The 22832-nt window shown below is 34.9% G+C and overlaps 1 protein-coding gene across 2 annotated transcripts in view; it reads right to left on the bottom strand.

The window, feature by feature from the left end:
* Nucleotides 1–22832, bottom strand: part of Tak1 (TGF-beta activated kinase 1) — a 76892-nt gene that overhangs the window by 41229 nt on the left and 12831 nt on the right. For both annotated transcript variants that reach the window (XM_089631077.1, XM_089631083.1), the window contains one exon: nucleotides 16708–16810. In XM_089631077.1, coding sequence (XP_089487203.1) covers nucleotides 16708–16810 — 103 coding nt within the window. The remainder of the gene's footprint in view (nucleotides 1–16707; nucleotides 16811–22832) is intronic.

Raw genomic sequence — 22832 nt, 5'->3', positions numbered from 1 at the left:
ATCATCAGAATTACCAATAATTTGAATAGATTTTTAATAAATTAGAAAATAGTCGTTTTTCTTCGTTTAGGTCGAGAGGGGCGTGGTATCGCTTTGAAAATTTTGTGAGATAAGACACGTTTTTAGTAAAGAAAATAACAAGGGTTGACCCCCTAGAGCAGTGGTTCCCAATTAGTTTTTTCTTGAACACTTCAAGAGTCCAAGCTCGCGTACTCTTAAAATGATAAATATAAATTAGTTTTACAGTGTTACAATATTCTTTCCTACAGTATCGCAACCCCTTTGATATCATTCGATGCCGCCTCCCGTTTAGGTACTTAAGCAGTCATACGCAGATTGATCGACTCAAAGTACCCCCCTTGGAGGTACCACTAAGTGTTGGGAACCACTGACTTATAGGGATGTTGCATCACTTTGTTTTGGGCGGACTCAAGCGAATTAAATTGATATTAAGGGAGTGAGCAATTTGAATGGAACTTAGCTCTATGACAAATTCCCGGTTGTTGACTACGGCAAATATAGAAAATGTGTTGTATATACAACACATTTTTTTAATGTAGTAGGTAGTCATGCATAAAATGGTTAATTTGATAGGGAATGTAAACAACTTTGTAATTTTTTATTTATTTGCGAAAACAATGCCTGAATTTTATGTTTTCTTTTACATTATACCAAAAATATAACCAATTATAAATTTCCTTCGTGTGTTAAGAAATGAACATGGATATTATCATTCACTGGTAATTTCTTATAAGTTACTTAAATTTCTAAAAACACAACAAAAATACTCACTCATGACGAAAACATGTAGCAGTTTTGTAAAGTTTACACAAACAACTATGTTCACATAATCAACAAAAAATAATAAATGTCACGATGGAATTCAGATAATTCACGCATTCAAAGGTTCATAGGAAACAGTAAAATACAAAGGGAAAAGACAAAATTTGCTTTTCCACGACGGTAACAGTTTTTTTGTAACTGTTATTTCGGAACCGGTTCTTTGAGTAACGGTTTGTGATGAAGTGATGCGACCGCGATATTGACTGTTGATGTGATTGGGTTGCGGCTTGGTGCCTGGTGACCGGTGACGGACGTGTGTGGATGCACTAGCACTAGGGAGGCGGAGACGGCAGACTGCGCGGCTGCACGCTGCTGGCTGCTGCCTGCTGGCCGGGAGATGCACCTGCGGGCGGCGAGGGGAGGGGCTGGGATGCAATTAACTCGGCGAAGAGACAATAGGGATCGTGCACTGTGCCGGTGCAGTGCGCTATGAGGGTGGAACGCCAGGGGGCTCAAGTGGAGCAATAAATTCGATTGCAAATATTTCCACGCAGTACGAATTTTAAATAAACAGACCTCGCGTCCCAATAGTGTTTGAAATTTTCTCTTATTTAATAACACAAAACCTAAACTTCCGCCGAAATTATAAGATTTGTAAATAGGTACTTAAGTATTCTCCTACTTAATTATAGATAATATACTTTGTATATGTAATACTTACAATATTGAATTATACAATTTGTCTAAAGATGTCACTATCTCTACTACAATTCTTTTTGCAGTTTCTTCAGACAGGTAGGTACTATTATATTGTAAAAATGCTGATAAGAAAGTAATAAACTCGACGATTTCACACAATTTTTACTGAATCATTGTCGAAGTTAGCCATCTAGTCAAAGTAAGACTTGCTTGAATAATTATTTGAAAGCTGAATACCCTAATACTATCGAGTACCTTATTTCGGTAGATTGCTTATTTTTAGAAAATATTTTAAATATTCAATTAGAACAATTTTAAATACCTCGATAGAACGCTTTGTTCCCAGGGTCAACTTCACACTTTTTCCCATGGTTTAAAAAGGAATTTAAAAAATATATCAACAGAATATATAAACATACCAGAAATCCTAATGATTACATAAGTTTTACTAAATTACGAAAACAGTGTAAAGAATTCTGAATAAAATTCTACAGTGATCATGTTAGCCTAATAGAAAATCTGGGTCTTTTCCGGTTCAGTGGAAAAATAGTGATTTAACACCTATTCATAAAAAGCCGATAGAAAGCGATAAACTACAGAACAATTAGTAAAATGTCTGCTTTACCGAAACTTTTTGATAAATTATTGCTAGACATCACTGTAAAACCTATCAACAACATTATTGTTCCTAACCAACATGACTTCATCACAGGTCGCTCTACCTCAAGTAATTTAATGATTTATGAAAATTACATATCTGAATCCATTGGTTTCAAACAACAGCTGACGACTTAAAGATATATAAAAGAATACGAATTTTTTACATATTTTACAGACTAACTTAGTTCAACTTTATATATAACTTATATTGGTGTGAACAAAATGCTTTATTTTTTATTTAATATCTTCCATGAATATATGAAATAATCATAAATTAATACCAGTGTCACAAATTCGTGGTTTGGGTTTAACATTCGATGAAAACTTGGTTTTCATTGCGCACATTACCAATAAAGCTTTAAAGATGCTTTGTTTCCTTTGCAGAACTTTAATTGATTTTACGTCCCTACATTGTATGAGCAACCTCTATATTTCATTAGTTAGAAGTCAAGTGGAATATAATTCACCTATTTGGTCCCCTTTCTATAAAGTTCACCCTGTCAATATAGAAATAGATCAGCACAAATTTCTAGGGTACGTAAATTTTAAGCTTAAAATTACAATTGAATACATTAATTATGTCAGTTTGATGAATCAATTGCATCTAATAACACTGTCTGACAGGAGAATTATTGTGTTACACAGAGTCATTAACAACTTGACAGACTAGGATCTTCTGCAATACATACACAACCAATAGGATGCATGATCTGCGCAACAAGTTTGGGGGTACTATTGACATATTTACTGACTCCATTTATAGAATTAAGCGTAATCTATACCAGCACTTTGTTGAATCCCACAAATTATAGTAGCGTTGGTAATTTGTCTTATATGTAGTAGGTATTGTTCTAATTTCTATACAATTTTTTGTTACTGTTACATGTTTTAGTAATATGGTTTCATATTTATCAGTTTAACGTTATGTCATGCTTTAAAAACTTTGTGTATAATATTCGATAGCTCACTAGGTTCTAATACTGTTCTTAAAAACCATAAAAAAGCACGGCTGGGTGTAAAACCAAACAAAATGAAATTAAAATAAAAAACAAACCATTGATTCAACTCATTTAAGCATGCGATGAGGGAAAAAAAGTGCTATTTAATATTGATTTCGTAAATATTGCATGGAGGATAATATACATTTAATTTCCCCAACAACACAAGTTAACTTGGGCATGCTAAATTTAATTATTTATTGCATAATATATTTTTTTTAATGCGTCGGTTATAAGAAAAATGTAATACGTAAGTCATATCCACGAAGCTTATCCAAAATATAAATCGAAATAAGCCTTTTTTACAATATATGTAAGAAAAAATGCTTTAATATATATATATATATATATATATATATTTAAAATTAGATCAATTCTCCCCTCCCCCTCTACATATCATCCTAAAACTTTACTTTGAATGTAAACTTTTTAAACGTTAATAATTGCTTTACTTTGTAAGGTTCCTTTAATGTTCATAAAATGAATATTCATAGTATGAACTGAAAGTCTCTCAATTAAAAAAAAAACGTTTTCGAGTTAACAGTAACTAAACGATATTTCGAGTTCCAGTTTTTGAAAATTTGATGAGTCGTCCAAAAATTGTTTTAAAACTTTCTATATATATGAATAATCCAAATAATGTACAACTATTGGAAAGCATGTTTTCACGTAATGAGTAAAGAAAAATACCATTATCTCAATCGATTAATTTGTAGCGGTACGCCACTACTTCATTTGAACGGAATTCCAGAAGTTTCGATATTTTCCAAACAAGATTCTTGGATGTTCTTTTATTATTTTTCATTTTTGTTTGGTAAATTATACATAGCAACCAAATTGTTCTAGAAGCTTTAACTTAAAAGCGACAGCGTGAAGAAAGCAGTCAGTCAGTCATCAATCTGCCATCAGTTAACAAGGTGCTCAACGAGTGATAATCCGCGCACCTCACCTGCGCGAAGGACATTCTTCCCGGCTCTCATCATGGACTCCATCGGGACATCATCATAGTGCTTTGGCTCAGATCGCCGTTCCTGGCCAACGCTACGTGGATTACAGCGCCCTGGTTCCAGCGTCTCTGACCAGCGCTTCATCCACTCACCATGACCACCACGAGGACACGCAGCATCCTCACTGGTCTGCTCAACTCCCGCTCAACCGCCTACTCAAGGTCCACCGCACCTTCGGCATTCTCGTCAGCACTGGAGTACTGATTGCCAAGATCGCCAGTGCCTGACAGACAACGAGTCCGGTCACCAGCGCCCGGCGTCGACTCACAGACCCGCGCTTGACCAGCCATCACAGCCAGCATCCGGAGAATACTACATCTATCCTACGCCCACTCTCATCACGGCCCTGACTCATCAAATAAACACTCTGACCTTCACGACACGTCTTTCATTCCGTGCCTCTTCACCAGATCCCCAAAAATTCAAAAGCCGAGTCAGTTTGGTAGAGAGGCGGCATTGAGACGGGGTGTTTTCCTTCAACCACAGAAGTTAGAATTTAAAAATAAAACTGCGAATGAGAACAGCATTGAGAGCCCCTGCAAGTTGTGTGCAGTGGGCACGTGTGTACATTAGTAAGCATATTGTATCACACGTGGTATGGAAGATTTACGATAATTCCGCACAAAAATAGAAAGGCGTCAGAACCAAAAAAAGGAGATTTCTGGAGACGAAAACTTTCATCTAATTACAAAGATGGAGAAGTAAGTAAATAAATATATAATTAACATTTCCATGAAAAACAAACAGGAATTATAAATTAAAATGGAAATAATCCGGGCTAAACAGCATAAACATGTTCCCCTTAAGGGTAGTCAGAGAGCATAGACCGCCAGACACTCCTTGAATCATTCACATTAATACATCGTTTCATTCTCGGCATAGCCCGACTAAGTACTTCACTCGATAGTGCCATGTTTTCCTCGGGTGTCCCCGACTTCTCGTACCATTTAAATCCGCGTCATAAATATATTACCCTTATACTCTTTTCTTCGTTCATCTATCCAGTACCTTTTTAAATGACACGTTTATGCTGCATCAATGTATTTTTAGTTAAATTTAAAACTCGGCAATACTCTGTTCCCACCTGATTCATTCACGTCCATTGATAAAATAAAATTTAAAAAATCAACATATTGAATACCCAAAATATTGTACATCTACGTACAATTTCGACATTTCATATTTCAATACGTCTACACAATAGATAAAATGAATCAAAAACATGTTTTTTTTCCTACATTGCTTAATTTATAGATGTATTAAGCAGCATCGATAAACAATCGTCGACAGCTAAGTTTATCCTGCCGATATCGCTTAGCTTATCGATATGGCCGTCCTAGACCCCCAGAAAGCGGAAAGCTCGCTGCAGCGTGCGGGACGTCGCGACGCCGCCACCGCGTCAGCCAGCGCCGTCATTGGCCGATGGCCCGTCACAATATTGAAAAATGGCATTAAACTGCCCCGGCCCAACCTACCCATTTAAGACGAACATAAGTGTGAAGTCAACACCAAGAGCCGGATCAACACGGAGCTATTATTAAATTACATCGCGAAGAGCAAAGTTTGAATAGCAATATAATAATACTCTTTCATTTTATACCAAACATGACGCTTTACATTATATATTAATTATTATTTTATATAGAAATGCGTCGTCTCATTTCTTACGAACCGTAAAGGTGCTATCATAATATTGTTCTTTCGCACTGTCAAGATAATAACGAGAATAAGATAAAAAATGTAATACATTGTGTGAAGAATGTGTTTAATCAATTAACATTAAGTTGGTGGTACTTGTCATTATTATTAGAGATTTTTTTAATGCGCGATATTACAATTATACTAAGGACGAGTTGTTTCGCAGAACTTTTAACAAATTCGCCAAATTTTAAAGTTGATTTTCAAGTTCTGCGAAGGTTCTATTCAAGATCTGTTACTATTTTAATTTTGTTAAACAACTGGCCAATTATGATAAAATAAGAGAACATGAATAGAACCTTTACAGAACTTGAAAATTGATTTCGAAATTTTATGAATTGTTAAAATTTTTTTAAACAACCCATCTAAGTCTAAAAAATAAACAAAGAAATATGCGAAAAACAAAATTGGCTGGCTAAGACTATTTCCTTTTTGCTCTGTTACATGGGTATACATTAGTATATATTAGGGTATCTGCTCGCAACATAGTAGCTATCAAAATCGTCATCATTTCGAAAGCAATTTATATTAATAAATAATTTCGCGATTTTGTTAAAGTATAAACAAGTTTGGTGGAGTTATTGCAGGATACCGTATTTTGTGTTGGGAATAATTTGTTATGACACGACAATACATTGACGGCAATGGCAATAGTAGGTAAGCTCATATTCCAACACCTGACATGCTTAGTTATCGAGGTAGGTATACTGAACTGCTGAATTATGTAGGTACTGAGTGAGCCAGTGAGTATTGAGGTGATGCCCCCTGACGTGGACAAACGACAACACGGCTCGCGGCGGCCGGAGCCAGTTCAGCTACATCAGCCAGCTCCGGGCCCGCTTGCAACTGCATTTCCAAGAAAGCCGGAGAGGAAATACGCAAGTGACGCAAGCCACAAGCAAGCCCAGAGCAAGCGAGTCAGAACTTAGAGCTGACACGACAAATCCTTTGCTACATTCATACTGAATTAATTGAAATTATTCATACACATTATTACTTCGCCTCACTCTTCTTTCACTTAGAACAGGGGTATGGAACCTTTTCGCCGCCGGGCGCCATTTGGATGTTTGCAGTATCACCCGAGGACCGCACTTAGTGTTTAGTGGTGGGAAAGAGGTGTCGGAATCCTCGATATTTTATTATAATCACATTTTACTGTCACATTTTGGTTCATCGGGTGAGGTTTGTTCAGGATGCACCTGTCCACCAGCTGCGTGGCGTGCCAGATCGGGAGAGGCCGGTTGGGGAGACCCTTTGACTTCTCCAACTGGTCTCTCTTGAACCATCGCCTTGCGCCTCAGCGGTTGGGATAGATTCATATGTCACTCTTGAACACACTGATTCCAAGATTCCTACCCACCCCTAATACATTTTTTCCTTACTGGAACTTCCTCTCATTCTTTTCATTGAAAAAAACCCTCCATACAGCATCCCAGAGGGAAAGTATTTTTCTCAGGGCCTCCTGTGTGAGGTTAATGTAAAAAAAGAAAAATAAAATGCTTGACCAAATTTCATATTTACAAATGAGTCTACTACTAGAAATTTATAATTGCACTTGGAATGCGATAATGATTTCCCTTGAGTTTTCTTCAAAATGCATCAGCAGATGCACAACTGGAATTTCTGAACACAAAACTGGTTTTACCTTAAGTATTAATCCTTGTTCTAGTCTCCTACTTTAATTAAAACTACACCAGAATACGAAAATGGTTAACTCCGATTCTTGCAACACATAGTCCGCTAATAGAATTTCAAAACTGCGCTTCAAACACGAGAATGGTTTCCTTCGAAACACGTCTGTAGATGAATCCACAACTGTAAAGGTGGAAACACATTATTAAAACCCGACGCAACCCGATGAAACGCGATGCGTGTTGAGTAGAATCAAATGTATTGTTTTCTTATGACCAGAATCACACTATGAACATCCGACATGGCGTCGCGTCGGATGTTCATAGTGTGATTCTGGTCATAAGAAAACAATACATTTGATTCGACTCAACACGCATCGCGTTTCATCGGGTCGCATCGGGTTTTAATAATGTGTTTCCACCTTAATTTTATCTGTAAGCGAGTCCCCCGTTTAATAAAGTATTACACTCATAATTTCTTATTACACATTTAATTTCTTATTAGTAATTTATTTTTGTTTAAATAACTGAAAAGGGATATTGGAGTGTCTATTTATTTGTGTCTAAAATGTTTTATAGTAACGTAAGTACCTGTCAGCTATGTTATACTTTTATCTGGATTTTGTAATAATGTCTTAAAAATGCATCTGAAACAACGTGAAAAAAAACCGTTCTCGCGTTCCGAAAGTATTTTTCATACTCTTTTATTTATTTATTAAAGTGCTCGCGGAACGCACCAAAAAGTTCGCGGGCCGCAGGTTCCCAACCCCTGACTTATAATATGCGAATGTAGCATTTTCCGAGATGTAAAATGTCCATTAATTTTTATTTTGTTTCAGTTATACGCAAAAGCAATATTTTCTAATTTGGTAAAATGTTGATTAATTTATTTTGTTTATGTTTCAGTTGTATGCAAACATAGCACTCTTCGAGATGTAAAATGTGGATTAATTTTGTTCACTTTTCAGTTAAACGTCCATATAACGTTTTCCTAGTTGTAAAAGCCGGGGATTAATTTTGGTTTTGTTTTGAGTTATTCAGAAAACTTACTTTTTTCAAAGCTTTAAAAACATAGATTAATTTTTCGTAAAATGCACACCGCTGGGAGCCCCATTGTAACCTCTCTTTCTGACAAATGCGTCGTTTATGAGAAAAGGCAGAGGTAAAAAACAGAGTTAACAGCGGTAACACTTTATAAGAATTTGTTTCAATTACGCAGTTTCAACCATTAACAATCAAAAATGGAAAATGTAGTTGAATGTCGGGCGAAGCCGGTAGTAACTAGCAAATACCAGTTATAAGTACAAATGAAGAAAGTATAATATAGAAGTAGAGAAAACGTATAAAATAGCATGAAAAAGACGCCAATAAGATGAAAGACGAAGATTTAGCGTGTTTTTGTATAATTTGCATAGTAAAGTATAGTGGAAGTAGCGCATGAGAACAGAGAATGGAACATCCGTTACATGTTGACGTTACTGACTTGTGTTACTAGCTCGCGCGTGCTAATGTGGAAACTACACAACATAACTAGATGATAATCAACTGCGATTGCGTGTATCTTGTCAGCTAAAATATTATATATTTATTATTAATACCCCAAACTAGGCGAATGCCCGTATTATAGTGGTAACATAAATGAGAAAATATAAAAACAATAATACAATGTTGTACATATATCGTAATACGAATGGTAATACAAAAACAAAAATAGTAAATATATACGATAATATGAATTAACAGAAATCAATTGATAAAATTAGCGTACTTAATTTTAGAAAAAACTCTAAATTATATTATGCACTATTGCGATCGTTGAATAAGACCTACTTCAAAATGATCGTGTTTTCACGACAACGACGGTATAACACAGTCAGGGATGGGTTAAAGAAAAAGTAGGACTGAAAGGGATGTACTAATTGTTTTCTTCTGTAAGGGCAGAAAATCTGTGTGTTACACACAGATAGCACCGCCGTTTTTGTGTAAAATGTCTGAATCAACATGGTTATTTTCTTCAGTCATTTTGATTATGGCCTATGAGGCTTTTAAATATTCTTTTAATAGTGAAAATGTGATATGAGCCATATTTCTCAATTGTTATTTTAAAAAAAAGGTATTAAGGCGATGCACTTCGTCGTGTAATATTTTAAATCGAGCCGCCATCAATAACACTCCTTACGTAGATGGCGATAAGGCTTAAATTCCCGCTTTACACCATCCAGCTGTTTTGATTTAGGCAAGAAAAAAACATGGCCAAAAAGTGCCTTTTATTGTATTTTGTGGATGTTCAGGCATAAATATTTAAATGTTTTCCGAAATCTATTTTCCCAAATCATTTTATAAATAACTTAATTTGCCACATTATACAATAAAACCATAACCGAAAATGGGTTCGTAAGTAGGAAATTTTGTACTTTAAAGCAGTTTTCATAGGCCTTATAAATTATTTTTTTCTGGGCTTATAAAAAGACTCGTGTAAAAAATACTCGATTATTTCAATTGCCAAGATGTATTATACTCGCGGTATTTATTTAAAGCATCTGAAAAATTTCTAGGCGACCAAATTTTCAAACCAAAAACACATGATTTTACATTACTACGTAGTGCATCGCCTTAAACTTTCTTACAAGTACATACATAGATGCAACACACAAAAAAAATTGTTTAACAATACCTAGTTATTGCATTTGATTGCCACGTGATATATCAAAAGCCGTTAAATTACTTATATACATTAACTACACTAGTTTATTTTATTTTAAAGCTACTTTTTCCTGCCTTTTGTGTTTTTTTTTTAAATTTCTGTATTACCCGTGAATAGAGTGGCACGATTTTGAAGAAGTATATAAATAAACATTAAACATATAACATGTTTTAATTTATCACCGAAATCGTTTATCAAAAAACAAATCTAGGCGCAGACTACTTGCACGTACATCATATAAGTTTCACACGTAACGCGCTAATTGCTTTTCATGTAAGGTATTCCGTTCAGATTGATCTTCGATAGATGCGATAAGAATGATGTTATGACAATATTCTACTTTTGATTCCCTTTTCTATCGGATGTTGGCCATCATGAGGACAATCTTCACCCTGGAGACTGCAGCAAGGAACTGCACTCATTCAAGCCATGTAACTTTTGAAGCCGTGATTGCGGCGCTTTCCTCTTCCACATTTTGTATTGATCTTCCCATGGATACGGGATTATAGGTTTTCTTTTTGTTATCTAATAATTTATTTTCACATCTTTCGTAATTGTTGGTCATTCGATGAGTACGAGGGCGGTTTGATAAGTTATTAAAATTTATGAGATGGCGTCATAAAGACGAAAAAAAATGAGGAACGAAGACAAAACATTTTATGTTAGTTTAAGTTAGAGAAGAGTTGGAAGAAGTTCACGGTGACTGCAACAGTGTTGAAGAATGTTCATGACTGGGTTAAAGTGGCATAATATCGGGGGACATTTTTATTATTTCTGATGAACGTATTACTAAAATCTCAAATGTTTCTAGAGGGATCCTTACGGACGCAAGTTACTTATATTTAATATTAAGAAAAAAAGGACCATACCATTAACATATTTTATTTAAGATGGTGTGAAAAATTAATAAAACGTTTTTCAACTGTAAAATTAGCGGTAAGCATCAGATTTTATTTTTGTAGACGATGAATTAGTAACTTTCCGAGCTATCCCTCTAGAAACATTTGAGATTTTAGTAATACGTTCATCAGAAATAATTAAAAGAAACCCCACGGAAAGATCGGTCTGCTAGGGCAAAGTCGACCATAGGTCCATCTATTACGCCGGGCCGCGCACCGAGTATTGTTTCAGATTTCATTACTTATGTCATTTAGATTCCTTTATTTTAGAGATTTGATAGGGCGAATTCTACCGCAAGTCTGTCCAATACACAGGGCCACGCATCGCATATTTTTGTACACGGCTGCTTCACTTACGTCGTTAAGATTCTGGGTTTAATTTAGGGTATTGTCTCGTTTTAAGGCGAAGCACCAGTCCTTGACACATTCGGAATTGGACAATAGATTAGGTATATAGATATTCATAGAAAACGCTCGAATCCTTTGAGAATAATTTCAGTTTCCGTGCTTGAAGAAGGCACCGAATAATTTTTGTCACATACAGGGTGCGGAAAAACAGACAATGCAGTTTTAAACGATTATTAAAAAAAAACGGCGCAACTCACAGAAATAAGGTTAATTTTATTTTATTCCGTACATCATGCCGTTTAATGTATGTCCTGAAGATGACATCAGAAAAATGATGCCCCCCAGCAGCGATAAATTGATGAGGCAATTTCTGAAATTTTCGGCCGCATTTTGGCACATCTGGATTTCTTCCCGAATTGGATCCTTGAGTTCGGCCAAGGTGTGACGTCAATGTTTAAAAACATTTTTTTTCAGGTAGCCCCACAAGAAGAAGTCGAAAAATGCGCAAGGTTATATCCAGTGGTTACATGTGGTAGAAAATATATTTAATTCGCCGGACAGAAAAATGACATAAGGTCAGGAATCGCTCGTTAAAGTGTGTCGTGTATGTCTTGATACATCCTGTATAATGGTCCACCGAGCAGGTTGAAATAGAGCGCATTTCGTTGGGTGATTCAGCGATCAGCGCTGATCGGAGTGTCGCAGTGTCAGGGTGTCAGTGTTCACGTCGAGCGTGATGCGGTGATATCACCGGCGCTTCCCAGAAGGACGCCGCCCGCTGCCGGCGTTGCGGCGCGGCGCACGGAAATAACCAAGGACCAGTGGACGGCCAAAGGTTTTAGCTGAAATTCCTCGGCGATGATGTCCATTTCCGAGAAGGATCTCTGTCGATCGGCGACGCATAACAGAACAGCGGATTGATCGGATTGCGGAACGGCAGAACGTTTTTTAAAACGCAACCAAACAAAGAAGCAAGGATTTGCGTAAAAAATATTGGGAAGTCGGTGGCGTCATTCAATTTTCAAACCAATGGCTTTCCAACCAAAAAAAATATCAATACACGCTGTATCTAACGTAAAATAATTTCTGGCAAGCGAAAACTTATCCACACACTTATACAGGGGTGTCCAGAAACCCTTCGAAAATCGCTGAATGATAGCTAAGAAGTATGTGGGGTAAACATTTGAGAATATAACAAAAACAAAAGAAGACTGATGTAAGCGTAATTAACAACACGGAAAAAAACGATTCTGTTAAAAACGTGACAGCATGCCAACTTCCTGATAAAATATGAATCATTCAGAATATATCGAGAACACCTTTTCCAATGGATATCATGACTGAATGCGTCAAAATCAGTGTGCCAATAACAATATCAGTGTTTGTAAGAACGCGTGTTCCGCCGTCCATATAAAACTTTTGACTGATACTTTGTTAGAAACTCTTTCAATTCATTCGTTATAGGTCCGCAGTACCATTTTTAACAGGAAAACAAATAATCTGACTAAATTTACAGTATTTCTTAACAGAGAGTTTTCTCCCTGTAGATTAAGGGATGCATAGGAGATTTTTTAAAATATTAACTCCGCACAGAAGGCCCCGAAGAAAATATTATCTACTATGTTATCTTTTGGGATGATGTGTGGAGGATCTTTTTTAAGGAAAGGAAGGAGAGGAAGTTATGGGAAGGTAAAAGGTATGAGGGATCGGTTGTGTCCAGGAGTGACAGACGTATGATTATATCCCTTCCACTGCGGCACAGGACGATGGGTCGAGAGACCAGTTGGAGAAGTCAAAGGGTCTCTCCAAACCAGCTTCTCCCGATCTGGCACGCCCCGAAGCTGGTGGGCAGGCGCATCCTAAACAAACCTCACCAGATGAACCCGGGCACCCCTGCGAAGTCACCAAAGGTAGCCAACCACTTGGGTTGAACTATGGCAGAGGTGTTGGTTATCCAATAAATTGTTCCCGGGGCGGCGGTACCCAAACCCACTTCCCAAATTGTAAAAAGATATGAATAGAGTAAGACGTGTTATGACATGATTGAGCGAATCAAATGATTGAGTATCCGCAATAAGTCAAGGATCGAAGTAGAAAAATACTTGTATGAGGCAATAATGTGAATGGTTTTCGATGAAGCAAGAAGTGTTATTTATTTTGTAAATAATGTAATCAACATAATACACATAGATTCATCGTTTTATGCGATAATTATTTATTTTGTTTCTGAAAACTGTTAAAATATTAGATTTTCCAGTTCAAGTCAATTTGAACAATTCACCAAATTTCAATGTTCATTTTCGGGTTCTCTGAAAGTCCTATTCAAATTCTGTTATTATATCATTATAGACTAGTTGCTTGACAGAACTGAAATAAAAACAAAACTTGAAAAAGTCGTTTGCAGAACTTGAAAATGAATGTTGAAATTTGATGAATTGTTCGAATTCTCCGATTCAACCTTTCCCAAGGACGGGTTGTTTCGGAGAATTTGAACAATTCATCAAATTTCAACGTTCATTTTCGGGTTCTGTGAAAGACTTATTCAAATTCTGTTTTTATATCATTGTAGGCTAGTTGCTTGACAAAACTGAAATAAAAACAGAACTTGAAAAAATCTTTCACAGAACTTGAAAATGAATGTTGAAATTTGATGAATTGTTCAGATTCTCCGAAACAACCCGTCCTAAAAGTCTCTTATAGACATTATGATAAGTAGTTGTCCAAAGATATAGCCCAGTCAATGAACGCATTGAACTGGAACAAATTAGGGGAAAGCTGAATTTTTGCAGGTGAATAGTACCTTCCGTAGGGAGTATTTTCACAAAAGTCCCCACTCCTCCCCCGCTTGCTTCCCCCCTGTGTCCACCCAAATATTAAAATTGTAGGGTTCTATTAAAACCATTATATCTCCTAAACTAAAACGTGTATTAGAAAATTACTTCCAGAAATGAACTTTTTATAAAATTAAGTGTGTAAAATTAAATGTGAAATAAAACTTTTTCATATCTACATAATTTCACCAATAATGATCATTGTTGTTAAATTTTTTTTGACCTTCAGATCACTAGTTTAAAACCTTACCCCTCGACCATGGGCCCGTCAAATGAACAGAGATTAAAATCAACAATCATTGAATTTCCTATAAGTATACAATAGATATACATATTGGGCCTTACTAATAAACGTGTTTTAAATTTTACACAAATGATATACAACAATTAATGTATGGTAAATGGTTGTTTATCAGTTGTGTAAAATTTAAACCACGTTTATTAGTAAAGGGGATCATGTCAAATTCATTTCCATCCTTCTGCACAAAAATGCAAAAGAGTTAATATTAGGCCATTACTCAGCAGATTGGTTACAGATTCACTTCTTAGTGAAGTGAGGAGACATCTTGAAGGGAACTCAATTAATCTAACCAAAATTACAACACCCAGACAATGCTAATAATATAACACATTAAATGAAAAAAAAATGGTAATGGAGCAAGCACCTCCCAGCTCAAAGTCAAACGTAGACCACAATATTATGAAGGCCGCAAAACGTATGTAACATAGAATTCCGCGCTTGTTCATGTCATTTTTTTGCTTACATTGGGAATGCGGTTAAGGATAAACGTTACATAAGTATTCATAGATTATTTGTTTGCGCCCCTGTATATGTAGTATGAATATGAATAAATAGTTTTGTCTGTATAAAAACGCAATTCTTTCAAGAAAGGCATACACGTACAATATTTTATTAATAATTCGTCTTAATATTTTAAGGCATAACTTACAAAAAGTCTATTTTCATAAAATTATCAAATTTAAGTCATCTATAACTGCGTAGATTATAACGTATATTACGTTTACCCTAAGGTTAAATTGTGTTTGTAATTGTGTAATCTAAGTTCAGGAAAAATGTCACCAAAGTACACAGGAGTTTTGAGATGACAAAATTTGTATTTTGGAAAAAATCTTATTTGAATACATATGTAAAAAGTTTAGATAAAGCATGTTTAAAGTGTGATCTTTAAATAGTACCTAACAAAGTCGCTATCCATGTCTGTCTGTTTGTGCGTTTAGTTCTTCTAAACCAGAAGTTCCCAAACTTATTTGCCCCATAGACCACTTGCCAAATATTTTTTTTCCGTAGACCCCCTGCCTGCCGAATATTGAATTTTCCTAAAACTATTAACGTCCCATGTGATAATCATTTCTCTTTTTCCTAAGAAGATTCCCTTCCCTTGCCTCCCCAACAACCGGGTGGCGGTATGGTTCCTCTGTCTTTGCATTGTGCAGACAGGGGCGCCCTTGTGAGGTATTACACCAAATGAAAATGAAGCAGGATAAGCAACGGGAATTTCTTGCTGCCCTTTTAGTTCTTTGTTAGTGCTTATTCCGGACATTTCTTCTTGTCAAGAAAAAAAGTTTCATTTCCATAGTTCATTAAAATGTCCTCAAACTTAGTTTTGAAGTCTGTGTGAAGTGCATTTAAATGTTGAACGTCATTATTACCCTGGACGTTTTTCAACAACAAGTTGGGGAACTAGGAAAATTCGCGGCTTCCAATGTGCAATGTTTTGCTTGAATATATTAATTCTGACGAGAAAAGGAATGTAGACTCTATTTATATACCTCAATTAACAACTTTACGAAATATAAAAATATCAAATAAGTAATTTCTCAGTCTGTTATATTTGTGTTAGGTCTATTGTGTCATTTACGGAACTCCTAAATGTTGACTTGAGGTAAATCGGGGTCCGCTCGTATGTACCCCCATTTGAATCTCGTGGACCCCCAAATTTTTTTCTCGCTGACACAGACCCCCAGCAAGCCGATATCGACCCCTGGGGGTCCATATAGACCACTTTGGGAACCTCTGTTCTAAACCATACAATGGATGTTGATAGGGTTTTCACTATCATTTACAGAATTTCTTCCGAAAGGTTTAAATATAAAATACATGCATATATAGAAAGCAGAGAAAAGTTGATGTTTTTTTCAGGCACAATATTCGTAAACTCAAAACATTTCTATTAACTGTTCACAACCCCGAGCAATGCCAGGTACACGTCAGCTAATATTTTATAAGAGTAGAACCTGTGTAGCATAATTTAATTGGATTACAATACATTGTGCAAGAGTGGTGGAATCTGCAGGTACCCAAAGGCGGCCAAGACTCTTCATTGTGTTGCAGGGTTCATCTCAATTTGAACAACTGTCTGCAGGCTATTCACAGATAATATATCCCTTGGTATGTACATACTACACTTAGATATGATAAAATTCCTACCTTTCTCCTCCTGTCTCATAATTTTGTCAAAGCCGGCCATGTTCCTAATCTCCAGGCTTTCTGCGAGTTCATCCTCTTCATCATTGGTCAGATCCCAGGCATTCTACACGGCCAAAAACAAAGAATCTTATCACATTAATATTCTTTTACAATTTTGTGTTGTTTCGTGTTGTTTTGTGGAAGAGATAAATATTAGTAAGAATTATGATATACTACATAAATCATGCCATGTGCTGATTCAACACTGTGACTATAAATAATAGAAAAAAGGGAGATGTGGTAAAGATGAACACGTGCCGACTGTCATTGAGCTACCACCAAAATATGCAAACCACCAAAACGGTGGAACCAAAAAAAGTTGTGCATGTTGTCAACACGGTTTCATATTAATAATGGTTTATGTCCCATCTTCCCTGTTTCTTTTATCTAAGGCTGTTGCTAATCATGCTGAAGAGTTTATTATTCAAAGAGATCATACATTATTAATAACTAGCAACTAATGTGCATGATGCTATGCAAAAATAAATAAATATGCAGTAATAATAAGGAGTCAAAGCTGACATAAATTAAAACATCTATTCGAATTATTCTATTGTAAATGTTTAAATAGGGTTTGTGAAACCACCAAACGTCAGTTAAGAAGCTTGTGGCATGTTTCAGTCGAAGCTTCCAAGAAAAATAAAAACGCGTAAAAGTGTGCTTTCAGTAGTAACATGCGGTATCCAAATTATAAATCCTCATGCTATAATTAAACCTTCACTCATTTTTTTTCTATCAAGATATAAATCGACATCGGTTGTCAATCAATATACAGTTATTAATAAGATAGATTATTGTAGAAATATATTATACATGTTGTTTTGCGCCCTTGAGGTGTTTTTTCAGAAAAAACGGCACTATACAAATCATCCAAATATTATTATTATTATAAATAAATTATAATTTTATTTATCCAGCGTTGCTCGGGGACTTGTAATGTTTTGAGGTTGTGAGAATCTTAGAAGATATACAATTCCGTAGTACATTATTTTTATAATGTTTAGCCAGCGTTCACAATGTGAGCTCCCGGAAATATATTTTTACGACTTGATTAAAAACTTCAACTTTTCTCTACTTTCTATAAAAACATAATATGCATGTATTATGTACATAAACCTTCCAGAATAAAATCTCTAAATAAAAGTGAAAACACCTTCAAAATTCTGTGCGTAGTTTAGAAGAACTAAGCGCACAAACAGACAGACGCGGATAGCGACTTTATTTCATACTAGCTGATGTTTATCCTGCGTTGCTGGACTTTATTCAACTTTCTATAAATATAATATGCATGTATTATATATATAAACCTTCCGGAATAAATTCTCTAATTGATAGTGAAAACTCCATCAAAATCCATTGCACAGTTTAGAATAAATAAGCGCAGAGACAGACACGGATAGTGACACAGTTTCATAGTATTTACAGATTGTTTAGAGCAAGGCTGCCCAACCTTTTTAACAGTGGGGCGAAATTGACGATTTTGAATCACTGGCATATTTGAAATCCATGGGGGGGGAGGGTTGTTAAGGAACTTTGCTGAGAAAAAATTCCGCGTACCGTAAAATACCCAAAGACATCATATGTGATTCCCCACAACAATTTTTCGAATTCCGTGGGGGGGGGGGGTGGCTACAAGATTCTATTTCGGACGCAAAAAATCAAAAACCGGTGTATTTTTGTTTAAAAAATATAACTTCAACAGGTTAGATTTTTTCATCGCTGATTCTCGTTCTGAGTAGCCTAAATAGCGATAAATCGCCTTCGTTGCAACACTGGTGACCGCGCGCAAGCTGCATTGTTTGTTTTACCGCGGGCCCGCAACACTTTTTCAAATTGGCGGGTTTTTTGAAAATGGTTCACGCGGGCCACTTATAATTCGTTTGCGGGCCTGGGGTTGGGCAGCCTTGATTTAGAGCAACCCAATAGACCTATTTGTTAGGGCCCCTTTAGTGGTTTTCTGATTCACATGGTTGACCATTGTTAAATATTACGTGAAAAAGAGAAAACCACTGTCACAATTTCTTTAGGAAGGCTTTCCTAATGCTCCAAAATGAATAAAAAATATCCAGGCGTGTTAAATATTTTGAATCCTCCCGATTCAATACTTTTTAACTACGAACCGTTTCGAAAGTACATAGTATGTAAATAAATAAAATTTTGAAAAACTCTTGTTAAGAACTAGATCGTTGGTGAAAAATCTAAACCAATTCATAGTTGTTTGATACAAAAACAGAAAATCCCTAGAAGTGTGATCTATATCGAAGTGAAAGAAAACTAAAGTCACCAATTTACATTAGTCTTTTTGACTTCTAGATCCCAGACAGCCCAAAGAAATTGAAGATCTATTAACCCCTCAGGTCTCTGACATATTCTGTCAGGAGATCAGAGTATTTGCGCTTCGCAATAAAATCCAAATATATGGAATATTTCTAAACGTATCCGAACACTAAAAACTGGTTTTAAAATATGCTGTCATATTTCAATATCATGTATATCTCTAAATAGTATAAAATAAAGTCACTACCAGCGTCTGTTTGTCTGTTCGCTTAGTTCTTCTAAACTATACAAATGATTTTGATAGGATTTTCACTATCATTTAGAGAATTTCTTCCGGAAGGTTGATGTATATAATAAACGCATATTATATTTGTAGAAAGTAGAGAAAAATCGATGTTTTATAATCAAAAATATTTTTTTGGGCACTTACATTGCTAACGCTGGCTAAACCTTACGAGAAACATCAAAACAATGTACTTGGAAATTGTATATCTTAAAAAGGTTTACTGAAAAGTCCGCAATGGCATGTCTATCTCATATCTCGTTGCCGGGGGGTAACGCCGGGTACATATCAGCTAGTAATGTATAAAACAATGTCGCTATTCGGGTCTGTCTGTTAGGGCGGTTAGTTCTTCTAAACTACGTAACAGATTTTGTTATGGTTTTCACAATCATTTGGAGAATTTCTTCCGGAAGGTTTATGTATATAGTACATCCATATTTTATCTATAGAAAGTAAAGAAAATACGATGTTTGGTAATCAAGTTGTGAAAAAATATTTTCGGGCGTTTACATGCTATCGCTCGTTAAACCTTATCAAAATAATGTACTAAGGAATTGTATACATTAAAAAAGCCTACAGAAAAGTCTGCGATGGTATATGTCTATCTCCTAAAGATAACCCTCAGCAACACCGGGAACACGTCAGCTAGTTAGAAATAAACAAATAATTTTTTTGTAACTTGGTTTCATAGAAGTGTACACTTTAATACTTCTAAGGTTAACATCTAGATTTGAATATAAAGCTTGGTGTTTTCTCTTTCTAACACCGTTTAATTCATAATTCTAACTATGTTATTAACCCATTGGCCTCCGAATTGTTTTGTACCGAAGTTTTAAATCTGCAGTGGTGTACTAAATCTTACATAACTTTTAAACTAAACATGCAAACGAAACAATTTTTTTAAATTTACTCGTTCATTGAATTAAGGTATGCAAAAAATATATGCAGTTTTTTAAAAAATAATAATAATATGATTAGGATATAAAAATATTTTTTTTATAAAAACCATTTTTTTTTTCTTTTTTTTATAATTGGATTAAGAAAAGTTTTACATTAATCATACTTATGACCATAATATATTTTATTTCAATTTGGGCTGATGTTAGCCGCCCACCACGCATTTTACGAACAAACTTGTCAATTCCCGAACCACACGCTATTTAAAAAAAAATTCAATGACGCTGAAATATAACAAAATTTCAATCGTAAATATCAGGAAAAAACTGTACCAACGGAGTCCTGCCAATTACTACGAAATGAATGCTTAATTATCTACAGAGCGATTGGTATTTAAAATTTTAAACACAGATGTCAATAATGTATCCCTTTTTCGTTTTTAAGCCGACGACACCAGACCCGCCGGGACGGCGTCGTTTGAGGCCAATGGGTTAAGGAAAACACAACGATTTCTATTAGATCATAATTGAAAAATCAAAAGCAAACTAATTAGGTTAAAAAAAATATTTAAATATGTTTTATCAATTTAATCCTCAGGCTAATTTGTTGGGTTTTTTGAACAAATACCTATTATTCGTAGAGTCAATTTGTTCGCTCTTCTGAACAGCTCATATGGTCTCATAGAAATCGCGTCTCCCTTACCGTCATTGTTAGAAATGTGAACTAAACAGTGTTAGAAAGAAAAATACCAAGCTTTACATTCAAATATAGAAGTTAACCAAAGATCAATTAAAACGTACACATCTATGAAACCAAAGGTTCATAGATGTGTACGTTTTAAAAGATTTTAGAAAAATTTATGAAATTTTGAGAATTTTTTATCAATTATTTTTATATGAAATGGCGAAAAATTAAGACGGCAATAATGTTCATAATACATTTGTCTAATAAAACATGTGTTTTTTTTTGTTATCAGTAATTTTTCTTCAGTGTTTTAGACGAAAAAACGTAAGGTGAGCCACTTTTTATGTTTGATTTAAATTTTTTTATGTTTATTTCTAATAGTAAAATTAGAAGACGTATTTAATCACCTTTTGAAAACAGTTATTAGTTTTCAGTTGGATTTTATTGAGAAGCACAAATACACACAAATTCTCTGACTTTCTGAAAGCATCTTTAAGAAATGTAATGGTCAATATAACAGAGGCATGAAGGGTTAATTACACACAAATTATTATTATTGGTTTGTTTTTTGTAGATAAAATTAATTTGCCTTTAAGCCCTCAAATTACTATGTAGTGCATACGTTTTTTTGTAGAAAACGATGTTTGACTTTAAGCCTTAGAATTGTATGTTTTTTGACATTAAGGCATCAAATTAAGAAAGACATAACCGATCACACTTCAATCGTTTTATCTGTTCCGTGTGTGATGCCAATTGCACAGCACCAATTCAAGCGGTGAGTCATTTTGGATGACATCAACTTTTTGGCATTACTAACAGAAGTCTCTCTTGTCATTTAAACTTCTTCTCGAGATACTGATAAGTTGGAAGGATAACAAACAAATTCAAATGCACGTCTGTTACTTACATAATGTGCATAGAAGATTGATTAGAGGTCATTAAGTATCTAGATAAAAATCATTAGGTTAATGATTTCATTACAATCTTACACATATAACAGTAAAACTAGAAACTTAACTATGAAGTATATTGGCGAGATGCATTGAGAAAAAAAAACAACCATACTTTAAACAATCATCTATTGCTGCGCATAATTTTTAATTAGTTTATCTGTTAATAATAAAATGTAATTGTTTTCGATAGCACTTATATTATGAAATACTAAAAAATTCATTAACCCTCAGGTTAATTTTTTCGGTTTTGGGAACGAACAGCTATTACCAGCAGTCAATTTGTTCACTTTGTTTGTTGGAACAGCTCACATGGTCTCATAGAAATCGTTGTGTCTCCCTCGCTACCATAGTTAGAAGTATGAACTAAACGGTGTTAGAAAGAGAAAATACCAAGCTTTATATTCAAATCTAAAAGTTAACCTCCGAAGAACTAAAATATTTCTATGAAACCAAAGGCTCCGAACATTATTTGAGAAAAAAATTGTGAAACTTTGTGAATATTTTATGAATCATTTTTGTATGAAATGACACAAAAGTGAGGTGACAATAATTTTTATGACACATTTGTCTAAAAAAACGTGAATTTTTTGGTTATCAGAAATTTTAGTTCAGTGTTTATATGAAAAAAACGTAATGTGCGCCATTTTTAAAACTTTTAGATGTTTGCTTTTTAACGTTAACTTTTTATTTATGAAAATTATATGTTTATTTCTAATAATATAATTTGAAAGCGTATTTCGTTAGCTCTCAAAAACAGTTTTTAGTTTCCGGATACATTGAGAAATATTCTATTTATTTGAATTTTATTGCAATGTTGACACACACAAATTCTCTAACCTTCTGACAGCGTCTTTAAGAAATATGTATAACGGTCAATATGCCAAATGCCTAAGGGGTTAAATTAATAGATACATAAATATTAACTTATCTTTTAGCTTTATCGTTATTGTTCCAAAATGTACACACTAATCATAAATCAGAGAAAAGTGTTA

This window comes from Hesperophylax consimilis, chromosome 1 (genome assembly GCF_061612785.1).
Source record: "Hesperophylax consimilis isolate HC1 chromosome 1, BYU_Hcon_1.0, whole genome shotgun sequence".
NCBI classification, from domain to species: Eukaryota; Metazoa; Arthropoda; class Insecta; order Trichoptera; family Limnephilidae; genus Hesperophylax; species Hesperophylax consimilis.
The sequence above is the reverse complement of the archived record's forward strand: the minus strand, read 5'-3'. Positions and strand labels throughout refer to the sequence as shown.